This window comes from Canis lupus, chromosome 8 (assembly GCF_048164855.1).
Source record: "Canis lupus baileyi chromosome 8, mCanLup2.hap1, whole genome shotgun sequence".
NCBI classification, from domain to species: domain Eukaryota; kingdom Metazoa; phylum Chordata; class Mammalia; order Carnivora; family Canidae; genus Canis; species Canis lupus.
This window is the reverse complement of record NC_132845.1, coordinates 34,506,128-34,520,713: the sequence shown is the minus strand read 5'-3', so window position 1 is coordinate 34,520,713 and position 14,586 is coordinate 34,506,128. Positions and strand designations below refer to the sequence as shown.

Here is a 14,586-nt window from a genome sequence, read left to right as displayed (position 1 = left end):
CCAAAGCCTTCACCTCCTAATACAGCCACTTTGGAGACTTCGAATTTCAGGGCAGCCCAGGTGGCTAGGGGCGGTTTAGTGCTGCCTTTGGCCCAGGGCCTGATCCTGGAGACCTGGGATCGAGTCCCACATTGGGGTCCCTGCATGGAGTCTGCTTCTCCCTCTGCCTGTGTCTCTGTCTCTCTCTGTGTGTCTCTCATAAATAAATAAAATCTTTAAAAAAAATTTTCAACGTATGCATTTTGCAGGGATACATTCAGACCACAGCACTCATCAACCACAATCAAGATAACCTTCCACCGCCTCCAAAAGTTATCTTGTGCCCTTTTGGAATCAATGTCTCCTTCAACTCCATCCCCAGGCAGCCATTTTCTGTCAGTTTGCATTTTCTGGAATTTTAAATAAATGGAATTATACACTTCGTTCTTTTTTGCCTGGCTTCTTTAGGTCAGCACAAGCCTGAGATTTATCCTTGTTGCTTGTATCAACAGGTTATAAGATTATATATGTATTATTATTGAATAGTATTCAATTGTAGGATTTCCTACAGTTTGTTCAATCATATGGTGATGGGCATTTGGTTATCTAATTTGGGGCTATTATAAATATAGCTGCTGGGGTACCTGGCTGGCTTTGTCGGTTAAACGTGCCTTCAGCTCACGCCATGATCCTAGGATCAAGCCCCAAGTTGGGCTCTGCACAGCAAGGAATCTGCTTCTCCCTCTCCCTCTGTGCTCTCTCTCAGTCTTAAATAAAAAAAAAAAAAATTAAAGGTTTTATTTACTTAATAGAGAAAGAGAGAGAGAACACAAGCAAGGGGAGTTGCAGAAGCAGAGGGAGAAGCAGGCTCCCCACTGAGCAAGGATCCGATGCAGGGCTTGATCCCAGGATCCTGGGATCATGACCTGAGCTAAGGGTAGATGCTTAACTGACTGAGCCACTCAGGTGCCCCTTAAATCAAATCAAATCAAATAAATAAATAAAATTGCTATCAACATTGTGTACTAGCCTTTGTGTAAATATGTTTTTGTGTCTTTTGGCTACAAACCTAAATGTAGAGTGACTGTTATTTGATGTGTTTAACTTTTATTTTTTCAATTATTATTTTTAAATAATCTCTGCACCCAATATGGGTATCAAACTCACAACCTCAAGATAAAGAGTCACATGTTCTACCAACTGAGCCAGTCAGGGGTCCCATGTGTTTAACTTTTTTTTTTTTAATTTTTATTTATGATAGTCACAGAGAGAGAGAGAGAGAGAGAGGCAGAGACATAGGCAGAGGGAGAAGCAGGCTCCATGCACCAGGAGCCCGATATGGGATTCGATCCCGGGTCTCCAGGATCGCGCCCTGAGCCAAAGGCAGGCGCCAAACCGCTGCGCCACCCAGGGATCCCTGATTAACTTTTAAATATTTAAAATATATATATATATTAAAAAAAATTTTTTTTTCAAGGGAGAGCACACACAGGGTGAGGGAGGCAGAGGGAGAGAGAATCCTATGCAGGCTTCATGCCCAGTGCAGACCCAGTTGTGGGGCTCAACTCTACAAATCATGACCTGAGCTAAAATCAAGAGTTGGAAGTGTAGCCAATTGAGCAAGCCAAGTGCCTCTAAGTTTTAAAGAAACAGTCAAGGGACACCTGGCTGCCTCAGGGTTGTAAGTTCAAGTCTCATGTGGAGTGTGGAGATTGCCTAAAAATAAAATCTCATTTAAAAATAAAAGAAAAAGAATAAAACAGCCAAACTGTTTTCTAAGTGGTTGTACAATTTTACAGTCCCACCAGCACTGTATGAGAATTCCAGTAGTACCATGTCATCACCAACACTTGGCATGATAGGTTGTTTTTGTTTTAGCCATTCTAAGAGGTATGTCATCACTCAGGTGTCCCTCATTGTGTGTGTGTGTTTTTTTTTTTTTTAAGATTTTATTTATTTATTCATGAGAGACACACAGAGAGAGGCAGAGACACAGGCAGAGGGAGAAGCAGGCTCCATGCAGGGATCCCGATGCGGGAATCGATCCCTGGTTTCCAGGATCTCGCCCTAGGCTGAAGGCGGCGCTAAACCGCTGAGCCACCAGGTTGCCCTATGATTCGTGCTTTTATGTTTAAGAACTACCCGGACACGGGATCCCTGGGTGGCGCAGCGGTTTAGCGCCTGCCTTTGGCCTAGGGCGTGATCCTGGAGACCCAGGATCAAATCCCACGTCGGGCTCCCGGTGCATGGAGCCTGCTTCTCCCTCTGCCTATGTCTCTGCCTCTCTCTCTCTCTCTCTCTCTCTCTCTCTCTGTGATGACTATCATAAATAAATACATAAAAAAAAAAAAAAAAAGAACTACCGGGACACCTGGGTGGCTCAGCGGTTTAGCACCTGCCTTTGGCCCAAGGTGCGATCCTGGAGACCTGGGATCGAGTCCTGCGTTGGGCTCCCGGTGCATGGAGCCTGCTTCTGTCTACTGTCTGTGTCTCTCATGGATAAATGAATACAATATTAAAAATAAAATTAAAAAAAAAACACACAACAGGTTTCAGGTTACCCTAGACTGGGGCACCTGGCTGGCTCAGTAGATAGAGCATGCAACTTTTTTGATCTTGGGGTCCTGAGTTCAAGCCCTAAGTTGGGTGGACTGCTTACTTTAAAAAAAAAAACCCTTAAAATATGTCTCTCTCTTTGTGGGTCTCTCATGAATAAAAAAATCTTCAAAAAAAAAAAAGATCTATTAGCCCTTGGACACATGGGTGGCTCAGTTGGTTAATCATCTGCCTTCAGCTCAGGACATGATAATCCCAGGAACCTGGGATCGAGCCCCACATTGGGCTCCCTGCTTAGTGGGGAGTCTGCCTCTCCCTCTCACCCTCCCTTTGTTCTCTGTCTCAAGGAAATAGATAAAATTAAAAAAAAACAAAAAACTTTCTCCCTCCCCCCTGCGTGCTCCCACTCTCAAATAAGTAAATAAATCTTAAAAATTGCTTTGATTACTCTATCCTTTATGTTTCTGTTGTTTTTCTTTTTCTTTTTTTATTCTTTTTTTAAAAGATTTTTAAAATTTACTTATTCATGAGAAACACAGAGAGAGGCAGGGACACAGGCAGAGTGGCAAGCTCCCTGTTGGGAGCCTGACCCAGGACTCGATACCAGGACCCCAGGATCATGACCCAATCAGAGCAGAAGGGAGATGCTCAATTGACTGAGTCACCCGGGCACCCCTCCATCAATTTCTTACAAAAAGAAAAGCCTCTCTGGAAAACTGTGTGGAGGTTCCTCAAAGAGTTAAAAATAGACCTGCCCTACAACCCAGCAATTGCACTGTTGGGGATTTACCCCAAAGAACAGATGCAGTGAAACGCCGGGACACCTGCACCCCGATGTTTATAGCAGCAATGTCCACAATAGCCAAACTGTGGAAGGAGCCTCGGTGTCCATCGAAAGATGAGTGGATAAAGAAGCTGTGGTTTATGTATACAATGGAATATTCCTCAGCCATTAGAAATGACAAATACCCACCATTTGCTTCAACGTGGATGGAACTGGAGGGTATTATGCTGAGTGAAGTGAGTCAATTGGAGAAGGACAAACATTATATGTTCTCATTCATTTGGGGAATATAAATAATAGTGAAAGGGAATAGAAGGGAAGGGAGAAGAAATGGGTAGGAAATATCAGAAAGGGAGACAGAACATGAAGACTCCTAACTCTGGGAAACGAACTGGGGATGGTAGAAGGGGAGGAGGGCGGGGGGTGGGGGTGACTGGATGACGGGCACTGAGGGGGGCACTTGATGGGATGAGCACTGGGTGTTATTCTGTATGGTGGCAAATTGAACACCAATAAAAAATAAATTTATTATTAAAAAAAAAAAGAAAAAGACTGGCATGTTTTCATGTAGTAACTGCTCAATACATATGTATCATGGGGCTCAGTCAGTGAAGCATCTGACTCTTGATTTTTGGCTCAGGTCATGATCTCTGGTGATGGGATGGAGCTCAGCACGGAGTCTGCTTGTCCCTCTCCTTCCCCCTCTCCCTGACCCCATGCTCACACACTCTCTTTCTCTCTATAATAAATAAAATCCTTTAAAAAATAAATATGTATCATTCATGAATAAATGAGTAAAGAATTAAAATAACTACCATGTGTAATTAATATAAATGTTCTGGTGTTTTGAACATTTTACTATTTAGAACTATAAATCGAGAGTAACATAAGATGCCATTGACTGAGGTACCCTGGAACTAAAAATCTGATATGCACATTCAGGGATGTGGAAATAAACAATCAAGGGTATTGGACAAAGCTACCCTTATTTATTGGTTATTATTTCAAAGTACTGAATCAGAAGAGGTATGAGTTGAAATTTAAAAATTACTAGGGGTGCCTGGCTGACTCAGTTGGTATTACAGGTGACTCTTGATCTCTTGTGAGTTTGGCCCCATACTGGGTATAGAGGGGGATACCTGAGTGGCTCAGCAGTTGGGTGTATGCCTTTGGCTCAGGTTGTGATCCTAGGGTTCTGGGTTCAAGTCCCTCATTGGGCTCCCTGCAGGGAGCCTGCTTCTCCCTCTGCTTGTGTCTCTGCTTCTCTTTCTGTGTCTCTCATGAATAAATAAAATTTTAAAAATCTTAAAAAATATGTAAATGATAAAAAAATCCACCTTAAAAATGTTAATGCAGTCGAGATGCCTGGGTGGCTCAGTTGGTTATGCATTTATTTTCAGCTTGGGTCATGCTCCCAGGGTCCTAGAATCAAGCCCTGTGTCAGGCTCCCTGCTCTGTGGGGAGCCTGCTTCTCCCCCTCTCTGCCACTCTCTCTCAAATAAATTAAGTAAATGTCTTTTTTTTTTTAAGTATAAGATTGATGAATCACTGACTACCTCTGAAACCGATAATACATTATATATTAATTAATTGAATTTAAATAAAATACACTTAAACAATTTAAAAAACGTTATTGCAGTCTTATTTTCTAAATCTAACTGTTGTCTTTTTACTTCCCATTAGGAATCTAAATTGTGATACAGCGTTTTGCCAGAGACATTTTTGTGTGGCTGCCAACTGTGTAGCATGGCCAGGATTACAGAGGGGATAGATCTACTCAGCAGATGGGTCATAAACTTGATACCAGATTTATTTTAAGCTGTTCACAAGAAATAAGGAATATTTCAGAGGTTCTACCTCAACCTTTGAAAATCATTTAAGGGAGAATAACTGTGAATAACAACCTCCTCTCTGTGGCTTTTGCACACCCATTGCCCCTTCTAAGTGTAACTGTTTCACTCCTAGTGCTGTTGAGAGGGCAACCCTATGTGGCCATGATATATACCTGGTGACCTTGGCCATCTGGCCGTGGCCACTTGGACCAGAGGTAGTACAGATCCACATGCTGTGACCTGTGATGTGGCTCCCTCTGAATGAGATGAGCTGGGGCTTCCAGACCCTTGCTGGGATTTGAATGGAACAGAAAATCAAGCAGTTAGCAGGCCCTGAAGCAAAAAGAATGTGTTTTTTGGTGTTTTGTTTTTAGGTGGGCTGCATGCCCATCAGGGGCTTGAACTCATGAACTCATGACCCTGAGATTAAGAGTTGTGTGCTCTACCGACTGAGCCAGACATCCCAATAAAAGAATGGAGGATAAGGAAGGAGTCATGGAGTCATATAGATTCACCCAGGCTCATACCCAGATTCTGAGGAAGCAAGGAAAGAAAAAAAAAAAAAAAAACAAGAGCAAGAACTTGTTAGAAATAACTGGCCCTTGAGCAGCCCGGGGGGGCTCAGTGGTTTAGCACCGCCTTCAGCCCAGGGCGTGACCCTGGGGTCCCAGGATCGAGTCCCACACCGGGCTCCCTGCATGGAGCCTGCTTCTCCCTCTGCCTGTGTCTCTGCCTCTCTCTCTCTCTCTCTCTCTGTGTCTCTCATGAATGAATAAATAGATAAAATCTTAAAAAAAAAAATAACCAGCCCAAAATGGAGTCATTTGTGTTAAGCCTCACCCACCAAGATTTAATAGTTAATGCAGTTTCAGCCTCTTCTAGGAGTGGAATTTTATTTATTATGTTTCAAGTTAGTAGGATGCCTGGTGGCTCAGTGGTTGAGCGTCTGCCTTTGGCTCAGGGGTGATCCTGGGGTCCCAGGATAGAGTCCAACATCGGGCTCCCCGTGGGGAGCCTGCTTCTCCCTCTGCCTGTGTCTTTGCCTCTCTCTGTACCTCTCATGAATAAATAAAATATTTTTAAAAATAAAATAATAAAACAAATAAAATAATAAAAACAATAAAATCTAGTTAGTTAACACATAGTGTAATATTATTTTCAGGAATAGAATTTAGTGATTCATCACTTACATATAACACCCACTGCTCATCACAAGTGTCCTCCTTAATACCCATCACCCATTTATCCCCTCTCTCCTCCCACCTCCCCTCCAGCCACCCTCAGGTTGTTCTCTACAGATAAAAGTCTTACTAGGAGTGGAATTTTAAACCATTCAGTCTCAAATTTCCTGATCAGCCTGTGTGAGCTCATCAGCCTGATAAGACCCTGGCCCTGGAAACTTGCTTGAAAGAATGCAATCTTTTAACTTTCTTGTCCCATCCTTTCTGCCTATGAAAGCCTTCCATTTTGTACAACTCCTTTCTATTTGCTAGATGGGATACTGCCCCATTCATGGATCCTTGGAAAAAAGTTAATTAGATCTTTAAATTTACTCAGTTGGGGGCCGTCAGCTAAGTGTACAACTCTTGATTTTGGCTCAGATCATAATCTCAGGGTTGTGAGATTGAGCCCCACACAAGGTGTGGACACTGCTTAAAATGCTTTCTTCCTCTCCTTCTGCCCCCTCCCTTTAAAAATAAGTAAGGAGGGGATCCCTGGATGGCTCAGTGGTTTGGTGCCTTCTGCCCAGGGCATGGCCCTGGAGTCTCGGGATCAAGTCCCACGTCGGGCTTCCTGCATGGAGCCTGCTTCTCCCTCTGCCTGTGTCTCTGCCTCTCTCTCTCTCTCTCTGAATGAATAAATAAAATCTTTAAAAAAATAAAATAAAAATAAGGAAATAAACTAATTAACTCAGTTGATGAGAGATGTCCCATAGGCCTGTCCTTTCTAGCTTCCTCGGTCACCCTGGACTTCCTAGTAGGCAGGAATCCATGACAACAGGATGTGGGTGGGCAGGCGGGCAGGGGATTTTCTCAGGCTTCCTGGCCAAGAGGCCACCATGCCTCCAAATGTCCCCATTTGGGGAGTCTGGGCTGAGCTGAGGTACAAGGTTTTGGATGCGAACATGACAGCAACTAGAGTCTCTTCGCAATTGAAACCAAAACTGACCAAAGCAGAGCTGTTCAATTAATAGGGCATCGGATGCACCGGATGACCCTCCAAAGAGCTCCCTCCCGTGTCCTTCAACGACCTGAGTGCTCAGAGGAACCCAAGGAAACCCTGATCCAGCAGTTGAAATCCTTCGAGGTCTCAGATCACAGGGTCTGCCCTCAACCCGAACCTAGTGTTCCAACATCCGTCCTGCCTTCTTTCTCTCTCCTCAGGAAGAAGATTCAAGCATTTGAAAAACTGTGCTCCCAGGACAATCCCCAGAGCAGGAACCTGCTTCTCAAGGTAGTATGGGAGGTGTTGGGATAGAAAGAGAGGCGGCGTGGGAGCAACGGTGTCCTACGTGACTGAATTAGGGACTGGCCCGGAGCATTCCTTCGGCGAGTGAAGCCTTTGGCATGAACGTGGACGCAGCCTGGGGTGAAAAATCCACCAGGGGTGGAAAAGCAGCTGCTGCTCAACCAGGATCCCTGAGCTGGACCCTCGCGCTCCCTGTCGCCAGCCGGTCCCGATGGGGGCCTCTCCCGAACTGGAGAGCCCAGAGGACAGGCCTGCGCCCATCGAGGGATTTGAATGGGATGAGGGCCCCAACGGGGATGGTAGGAATAGGACCCTGGGTCCTCGGGAGACCGAGGGAGGGAGCTGGAATTCGCCCCTTTCCCAGTGAGGAACCAGGCTCAGGGAGGCCAGGCTGCAAGCTCCAGGTCACACAGGGAGTGAATGCTGGAGCTGAGGTTGTTCTGGAATCCCTCACGGGAGGCTGAAGGAGGACGTCGCGGCTACCCTCTGCTTCTGGTCGATGTCCAGGGTGTGAGGTCAAAGATGGGTGGTGGAAGGGGAGGTGGGCGGGGTGTGGGGGCGACTGGGTGACGGGCACTGGGAGGGGCACCTGATGGCATGAGCACTGGGTGTTATTCTATATGTTGGCAAAATGAACAGCATTAGAAATAAATATATACATAAAAAGAAAAGAAAAAAGAAAGTTTGGTGGGAGTAGTGGCCCGAGGTGATCACGGTCTTGAGGAACTTGTCCTTGGCCCTACAGGACCGGCCGGCTAAGCTTGGAGCCCTGGGGATCAACATGCAGACAGCATGGAAGAGGCGGCAGCAGCAGCAGGTGAGCGAGCCCCGGATCCGTGGCCTCGAGCCCAGAGGAGAGGGTTCTCCCCAGAGAGCTGGAAGGCCCCAAATCAAGGCAGGTGGGGCCTTCCGACTCCAGCTCTGCCTCCCGTAGCCACAGCTTCGACAACCCTTCTTTCGAGGTGACCCGGAGGAGGGTCTATACAGCTGGAAACAATGTGTCTGTGGTGGCAGGGCCCGGAGCACCTACACCCCGATGTCCTACAGCTCGCCCTTGACGCGCTTAGGAGGACTCTGGTGTTGTGGGAGGGTGAGGGGGGGAGCCCAGGGGAGGCCCCAAGGGTCCTGGTCTGCACCACGTGGGAGCTGGGGCGGGCGGGCCGGGGTGCTGACCTGTCCCAGGGAGGGACCCCGGGGACCCGAGAGCAGGGCCTCATTCCTTCCCCGCCCCGACACAGGGTGTCGTCCCCTTCCTGGGCACCTTCCTCACCGAGCTCTTCATGCTGGATACTGCCATGGAGGAGTACCTGGAGGTGCGTGGGCCCGGGGCTGGGACGGGGGGCCGGAGTCCTGATGTGGGGGAGCACAGGGCCCCTGAGCCGAGCCCCGAGCTCTCCGTCCTTGGCAAGTCTCCCCTCCTGAAAGGCTCCCCGCTGCCCTGGGAGCGCGGGTCCAGGGCCCAGGGCTGGGAGGAGTGAGGGAGGCTGCACCTAAGTCACGGGTCCCGAGATCGAGTCTGCGGCCCGAATGCCAAGCAGCCGAGGTCAGGCTGGGTGGGCCTCAGCCTGTGGGGGCCGAGTGACGTCAGGGTCCCCGGCCTGAGCAGGCCCTTAGCGAGCCTCGCATCTCCTGCCCACCTGAGGCTTTGTCCTCCCCTCCTGTGCTCCGGGACGCCAGATCCGCTCCCTCCCCGCCAGGTCTCCTTTCCCTGGACCCGGGGCCTGGCCTGGATCGCAGGCCTGTCACTGCGGGGTCCTGGCCCCTGTGTGCCTGGCCCTAGGGCGGCGTGAGTGGGGGTGGGTAGCGGCACCCAGTAGCACCCGAGGCCTCTCCCCGATGGACTGTGCTTGTCTGCTTTCCAGGGCAATGAGGTCAACCACCGGAAGAAGAACAAGGTGAGGCTCTCTCTGAGCTCCCGCACGGAGGGGGAGGCTGGGCTGTCAGAGGGGTCCCCGGGAGCACCACGCCGGGCCTCCATCCCCTCATTGTCACATTGTCGGGGACGGTTCCCTGAGAAAGGGAAAGTCCCCGCAGTTGGCCAGGCCAGAGGCGCGGCCATCAGGGACACCTGGCCAGGGCTGGGCCGGGTGTGCTCCCCTCTGAGAACCAGCTGGGACGGGAGGAGTGTGCAGGATGGGGGGTCGCCACGTGTCAGAGACCAGCCCCGGGCCCCTGTCCCCGGGCGCAGCCCCCGAAGGCCTCGCCGCCCCCAGGCTCCTCATGCCCCCGTCCTCTCTCCGGGCCCAGGAGTACCGAGTCCTGACCGAGATCCTGCTGCTCCAGGTGGCCGCGGATCGGTACCGCATCGAGCCCGAGCAGCCGTTCCGGGCCTGGTTCCAGTCTGGGACGTGGCTCAGCGAGGAGGAGAGGTGAGGCCCCCAGGGCTGAGGGCGGGAGGGCGGCCTGCTCAGGGGCCCCTCAGGGATCCTTCTCCTTTGGCTCCCGGGGCGGCCTCCAGCCCTGCTGCTGGGGCTCCAGGCTCCAGCTCCTTGGAAATCCCAGGGGAGACTCCGGACCTGAAGCTCCTGCTCAACTCACACGTGTCCCTCTGTCCTCAGCTACACCCTGTCCTGCCAGCTGGAGCCCCGAGCCGGCCACCAGACAGGAGGAGCCGGCCGCAGTCACCCTCAGGCCTGAGCCGAGGTGCAGGGGCCTCAAGGGGACGGGGCCCGTCTGTGCGACACCACTTCCTCCCGCCTCTTCTATTGGGAGGACGATATGTCATGGTCTTAACTCATAAATGGAAGATTTCAATGTTGTGATATTAAAGCCGCTTTACTGTCCAGGAGTCGTTTGGGTCTTTTGCTTCCTGTTGGAATCTAAGAGAATCAAAAGGTCTCATAGTCATTTTCTATCTTTTCCATCCAGATATTGTTTTCTTTATTGACGAGGGACAGACAGAGGCGGGCTCCGTGTGGGGGGTCGGTCATGGGCCTGAAACCCAGGGCTCCAGGGTCAGGATCTGAGACAGAGGCAGAGGCCCCGACACTGAGCTACCAGGTGACCCTCTTGTGCTCATTTTAAAGGAGCAATCTTACAGAGTCCCCAGCTCCTGATGTGGGAAGAAGTAGAGGATCCAGCCTCCTCCCAGCTCCTGAAGCACATCCCCAGGCCCCCTTCCCCAAAGGACAGTGTCAGGAACTTGGGCAGACAGCAGAGACACCCCTCAGAGCTGCTGATATTCAGAGGGTGCAGGGACTTCCCCAGGAACAGCAACACCCCTGACCTGGGGGTCCTGAAGGGGACCGCCCGCCAGGACCCTCTCCTGCCCAGGACAGGGGCTCCCTTTGTACACTTTCAAGGAAGGAGGACTTTGTCTTGCCACTTCTTCTGATGCGGATTCTTTTGGCTTGGGTTTCGGGTTTGCCATTCCCATTATTCGGAGCGTGGAGTCGTCTAGGTCAACCTCTGCAATTGCATCAACACCAAAGTGGGCACACACGTAAAGAGACCCTGTGCTGCACATGGACGGCATGAGGCCAGGGGAAGATCATTAGTGGATGACCTCAGGGCAGGCACGGCTTCCATCCTCAGTCTCGCTCTCGGGTTCCAACTTCACCCCTGACCAAGCCTGGAATTCTCCTGGGTCCTTGACAGTGATCTCTGACGTCCTTTTCCCTCTTGGTGTGCATGAGGGGGAGAGATATTTGTGTACATGAAGGCCACACCTGGGCCAGCTTCCATGAACTCCTGTGCTGACTCCTGAGCTAAGATCTCCTGCCTCCCTGTACCTCCCTGGGCAGCTCTCTTGAAAGCAGCAATTCCCTGATGGCCCCAGTTTCTTGGTCGAGGGCCTAGTGGCCGCTCTTCCCTGCTGGGACCTGATGGGTCAGACATCGGCTCCCCCTTGCCAGAATAATGGTTCGGCCGCAGAAACCCACACAATCTCCCTGCGAGACAGGTCTTTGTTGTTCTGATGTCCGTGGTCCCAGACATTCAGCAGCTTGCACACTCAGGCTCAGTGTACACACTTACACTGTCTTGTCTGGAATCGCTAACTGAGCCTGACGCCTTAGGTCTTATACTTCAGTTATGTCATGGGGGCTCATGAGCCTTTGCTGTCTGGATCGTTGATAGATGATGAATGAGAGAGGAGCATTCAGGGGCTTCCGTGAGGGCAATGCCACCAAGCTGATGACCTGAAGGATCAAATGGCAATAAATATATTCCTATCAATTACCATACGAATGGGGCAGGGGGCAAGGGGGTGGAAGAAGAGGGTCCGCAGGTCACCTGCCCCCCCCCCCAACTTACCTAGATAACTTTAGCATCATCCTGAAAACCTATGAATTCGGCCTGAGATTTAAATAGAGAGTAGCTGGAAGGCCGCAGTGAGAAGAGTTGGCGCTTCTCTGAAGGTCGGAAGATGGGGAAAAAGTAAACAAATAAAAAAGGCAACAAGGGGAGGCCCCCCGAAGAACCAGGCTGAGGCTCCAGGGCGAGGCCCCCAGGGCAGGAGAGCCCCCCCCCCAGAGGAGCATGAGTTCCAGTGAGTTTGGCAGGATCCCAGGAGGGTGGGGAGGCCCTCAGGCTCCCGGGGGCACTAACAGAGCACCTGCGCCCAGGGGGAGCCCCCACCCCGCGGCCAAGATGCCTAAAGGGCTGCAGGGGGCCCCAGGGCCCCGAGTGCGGATTCCAGCAGCGCAGGTCCCAGCGCCCAGGGTACTAGGGGCACAGCCCAGGACCCGGCTTCCACCCGGGACAGGCAAAGCCCAAAGGCCCAGGAGAGGAGGATGTTCCTGCCCAGGGGGATCCAAGTTGTGCAGGTCCACGGCCCTGCCCCCGGAGCATCCAGGCCCCTGGAGACTGGGAGCTGAGGTAGCTACTGCGGGAGCTGACTCCAGGGCTGGGGAGCTGGCTGCCGCCACAGTGGTTCCTCCTGGGGTCACCTTGTACCTGGGATGAGCAGGGACCTCACAGGATGAACAGCTCCCACTTTGCCGTGCACCTGGCAGGGGCCTGCGCAGCTCCCCCAGGTTCTCATTCCTTAGAAACAGCACAGCAGGACCTGCCACCAGAAGACCACATAGAAGGACAGCAGAAAAGCCAGTTATTGCCCAAACAGCACTGCAAAGGTCCAGGGGAAGTCGAGGGGGTTACAGTACATAGATTCAGAGGATACGCCCCCTGGCTTTTGGTTTTCTGTTTGCTTCCCCTCCGTTTTTTCTCTTCTCCTCCTCGTCCTCCTCCTCTTCCTCCCCCTCCTCCTCCTCCCTCTTCTTCTTCTTTCCTTTTTTTCTGCTCTTTTCTCCTTTTCCCAATACAACTTGTTTCTGGCCACTCTGCACTGAGCAAAATGACTGAAGGAAAAACTAACCTCAAAAGTGAGACTCGGGAACATTCCTCTTTCTCACTGAGTTACAGAATTTGGATTACAATTCAACGTCAGAAAGCCAATTCAGAAGCACAATTATAAAGCTACTGGTGTCTCTAGAAAAAAGCGTAAAGGATTCAAGAGACTTCATGACTGCAGATTTTAGAGGTCACCAGGCAGAAATTAGAAATCAGTTAAATGAGATGCAATCCAAACTAGAGGTCCTAAAGACGAGGGTTCATGAGGTAGAAGAACGAGTGAGAGACATAGAAGACAAGTTGAAGGCAAAGAGGGAAACTGAGGAAAAAAAGATAAAAACATTTAAAAGATCATGAGGATCGGTGAAGGGAAAAAAATGACAGCCTCAGAAGGAAAAATCTCCATTTCCTTGGGGTTCCCGAGGGTGCCGCAAGGGACAGAGGTCCAGACATGCATTTGAACAAATCATAGCTCAGAACTTTCCTCACTTGGGAAGGGAAACAGGCATTCAGATCCAGGAAATGGAGAGATTCCCCCCCAAAAGGAATAAAAACCAGTCAACGCCTCGACATTGAATACTGAAACTTGCAAATTCCAAAGAGAAAGAGAAGATACTTAAAGCAGCAAGAGACAAGAGATCTCTGACTTTTATGGGTAGAAATATGAGATTAACAGCAGACCTCTCCAGAGAGACCTGACAGGCCAGAAAGGGCCGGCAGGATGCATTCAGGATCCTAAATGAGATGAACCTGCAGCCGAGATTACTCTATCCAGCACGGCTCTCATCCAGAATAGAAGGAGAGATCAAGAGCTTCCAAGATAGGCAGGAACTGAAAGAATATGTGACCACCAAGCCGGCTCTGCAAGAAATACAAAGGGGGACTCTGTAATAGAAAGAGGAGGTCCAAGGAAACAATCCACAAAAACAGGGACTGCATAGGTATCATGATGACACTAAATTCCTATCTTTCAATACTAACTCTGAACGTGAATGGACTTAATGAGCCCATCAAAAGGTGCAGGGTTTCAGACTGGATGAAAAAGCAAGACCTACCTATTTGCTGTCTACAAGAGACTCATTTCATTTTTATTTTTTTAAGATTGATTGATTGATTGATTGATGATGGACATAGAGAGAGAGAGAGAGGCAGAGACACAGGAGGAGAGAGAAGCAGGCTCCAGGCCAGGAGCCGGACGTGGGACTCGATCCCGGGAATCCAGGATCGCGCCCTAGGCCAAAGGCAGGTGCCAAACTGCTGAGCCACCCAGGGATCCATGAGACTCATTTGAGGCAAACACCTACAGCCTGAAAATGAATGGGTGAAGAACCATGTACCATTCAAATGGTCCTCAAAAGTAAGCAGGGGTAGCCATCCTTATATCAGATAAACTAAAGTTTAACCCCAAGACTGTAGGAAGAGATGAAGAGGGACACTATATCATACTTAAAGGATCGACCCAACAAGAAGACCTAACAATCATCAATATTTATGCCCCGAATGTGGGTGCTGCCAAGTATATCAGCCAGTTAGTAACCAAAGTTAAGACATACTGAGATAACGATACACTTACTCTTGGTGACTTGAATGTAGCGCTTTCTACGATCCACAGATCTTGTAAGCACAACATCTCCAAAGAAACCAGAGCTTTAAATGATAGACCGGACGAGATGG

At 49.8% G+C, this 14,586-nt stretch overlaps 1 protein-coding gene and 1 long non-coding RNA gene across 4 annotated transcripts; one reads left to right on the top strand and one right to left on the bottom strand.

Annotated features, from left to right (window-relative positions):
- Nucleotides 1-7,216: 7,216 nt before the first annotated feature.
- On the top strand, nucleotides 7,217-10,403 carry LOC140638086 (ral guanine nucleotide dissociation stimulator-like). Of its 3 annotated transcripts, none has more exons than XM_072834784.1 (7): nucleotides 7,217-8,128; nucleotides 8,366-8,437; nucleotides 8,555-8,710; nucleotides 8,859-8,933; nucleotides 9,483-9,515; nucleotides 9,868-9,989; nucleotides 10,179-10,403. In XM_072834784.1, the coding sequence occupies exons 1-7, from the start codon at nucleotides 8,120-8,122 to the stop codon at nucleotides 10,255-10,257; spliced, it is 546 nt and encodes a 181-aa protein (XP_072690885.1). In that variant the 5' UTR covers nucleotides 7,217-8,119; the 3' UTR covers nucleotides 10,258-10,403. The 3 variants fall into 3 exon arrangements, with proteins under 3 accessions (XP_072690885.1, XP_072690886.1, XP_072690887.1); XM_072834785.1 differs by having other exon boundaries at nucleotides 7,219-8,135; XM_072834786.1 differs by lacking the exon at nucleotides 8,555-8,710 and having other exon boundaries at nucleotides 7,226-8,128.
- A 536-nt stretch (nucleotides 10,404-10,939) lies between these two features.
- LOC140638088 (uncharacterized) lies at nucleotides 10,940-12,804 on the bottom strand. The gene is made up of 3 exons (XR_012035267.1): nucleotides 12,517-12,804; nucleotides 11,875-11,972; nucleotides 10,940-11,759 (listed from the first exon to the last, which is right to left on the bottom strand). It is a non-coding gene; the product is annotated as an uncharacterized lncRNA (long non-coding RNA).
- Nucleotides 12,805-14,586: the final 1,782 nt, after the last annotated feature.